General features: G+C 45.5%; 1 protein-coding gene across 1 annotated transcript; it reads left to right on the top strand.

The window, feature by feature from the left end:
• Positions 232 to 1,387, top strand: LOC107604706 (calmodulin-binding protein 25). The gene has a single exon (XM_016306353.2). The coding sequence runs from the start codon at positions 484 to 486 to the stop codon at positions 1,192 to 1,194; it is 711 nt and encodes a 236-aa protein (XP_016161839.1). The 5' UTR covers positions 232 to 483; the 3' UTR covers positions 1,195 to 1,387.

The raw sequence follows: 2,163 nt of genomic DNA, 5'->3' as shown, positions 1-2,163 counted from the left end.
GTAATTTACAGAATTAGAAATAGCGAGGGAGGTTGTGAGTCGGAGTGGGAGTCCGCCAAGTTGAGCATCAACATCAGCTTAGCTCACAGCACTCCGTACGGACAATCTGACGCGTGTCTTCTCGTCCCCCTAACAACGCGGTTTCTTTCTCACCCCTCTCCTCTGTCCTCTCTCTCTCTCTTCCTCCCTCCCCAAAATACCCCTTGCAACCTTCCCTATTTATCACCCTACTCTCCACTACTCTTCTCCTTCCTATCTCACTTCCTTCCCCCACACACACCACAACACAACACAACAAAACTCAACAAACATCCATAACCACCATGGCAAACAAATTCTACTTATTCCTTTGAGTAACCAGTAACCACCACTGCTTCTCTTTTCTTCTTTATTTTATTTATCACTTCATTTTCATACAAATTCTCTTCTTTTTCTTTCGTATTTAATTCAACACGCACAAAAACTCTCTCTCAGTCTTTCACTATGGCGTCATCCGAGAATTTGATTGAGTCATGGGCCTTTCGCCCTGCACTCGACACGTGGTTCGCCGATTACATAGCTCGCGACGCCGAAACCCTAACCAAGGCGCTTCAAAAATCCATCTCCGGCGACGACGTCCTCTCTCCCTTCATCGCATCTCCCAAGCCCGACGCTACCACTGCCGCTGCCTCCACGCCGACAGTTTCCGGCATCTCCGCCGGCTCCGATCAGGAATCTGCTCCCAAGCGCCGCGGATCGACGCTTCCACCGGCAACAGGGAGGGTTACTAAACGGAAGTCACGCGCGTCGAAGCGATCTCAGACGACGTTCATCACGGCAGACCCGGCGAACTTCCGGCAGATGGTGCAGCAGGTCACCGGCGTGAGGTTCGGGGGCGGAGCGGCGGCCGATATTGCAATGGCGCCGGTGCTGAAGCCGGAGCCTCAGAGACTTGTTTCCGGCGGCGGAGGGAGGTTTCCGGCCGGGGCAGCGTGCTTGCTGCCGACGCTGGACACGTCAGCGTTTTTGCTGGACCATCACCAGCAGCAGGTTGTGGGCCCGAACTCGGGTTCTGCTGGGCCCGGTGTTTCTGTCTCAGGCCCACTGCCTTTCTCCCAGCCCATGGGATTGGTGGATGCTTCTCCTTCTCTCGGTTCTGCAGATTTTGACACTTTCTCGAGTTTCCCCACTCTGGAGTCATGGAAGGTTATGTGAGAATTGAGATCAGACACACCCCAATTTTCCTTTCCTTTCTCCTTTTTTTTGTTTTCCCTTTTTTGCCCCTCTTGTGGGTTCAGGATATGAAGGCCTAGCTAGGATCTGTTTGTAAATCTGGGGAAGGGGATAGATATGGATAATGGATGACTGTATTTTCCTTTTTTTTTAAAAAATCTTTTTTTTTTTTTTATGTATTTTCTGTCACATAGTTTCTTTTATTGTTGTTAATGAGGGTGTATTGGAGATTTGGATGGTGAAAACTGAAAAATAGCTTTGTTTATTTAGCATAGTTAACCTAATCAATGCAATTAGATGTTTATGTATTAAGTATTAACAATGTGGTGCCTTATTTATGGCGGAAATTGGCACTTGGCGTTTTAACTCTCTTCCTTAGGGTTGTGTACTGAAATGGCTATTTAATTCTTTGCTTAAACTATAATGTATCATGCAAGCTTCAATAAATGTAATTTGCACCTCAAGAATTTTAAGGGATTGACTCGAATGTGCTGCGTGTCAACGTTGTTACTTGTCCAAATATTTTTGGCTATTGGTCCCGAAGATAGGACTTAGCTGGGTCCTGAATGCTCAGAGGAAGCTTCCTAACGGATCTGTGAAGTGTGAATGCAACTTTATGATTTTTTCCATTCTTATAGTCTTGTGGGTTTGGCTCAGTTTAGGTGACAAGGTTATATTCTCTTGTGATTTCAGTTTTCAGGTGCATTAAAGTGTGTCAACTGGTTTGGGCGGTTTAAATCTGTGTTCTATGCATATGGTTTCTCCTTCATTTAGTGGTTCCCATATAAGATGCAAAGGGCATGGAGGCGCGCTTTTATTAGTGGTTTAATTTAAAGTTTAGAATTTGCATATATAGTGCATAGTTATACCATAATTTTTTCTTTTTTATCTTTCACTATCAATGAAGGAGAGATTGAGGCGTTATTTGTAGGGCAACATTTGCCTTTTTGG

This window comes from Arachis ipaensis, chromosome B06 (genome assembly GCF_000816755.2).
Source record: "Arachis ipaensis cultivar K30076 chromosome B06, Araip1.1, whole genome shotgun sequence".
Taxonomy (NCBI): Eukaryota; Viridiplantae; Streptophyta; class Magnoliopsida; order Fabales; family Fabaceae; genus Arachis; species Arachis ipaensis.
The sequence above is the reverse complement of the archived record's forward strand: the minus strand, read 5'-3'. Positions and strand labels throughout refer to the sequence as shown.

Excerpts from the sequence above, each read along its gene's own strand:
- LOC107604706 (XM_016306353.2), top strand. The coding sequence starts at position 484 with ATGGCGTCATCCGAGAATTTGATTGAGTCATGGGCCTTTCGCCCTGCA.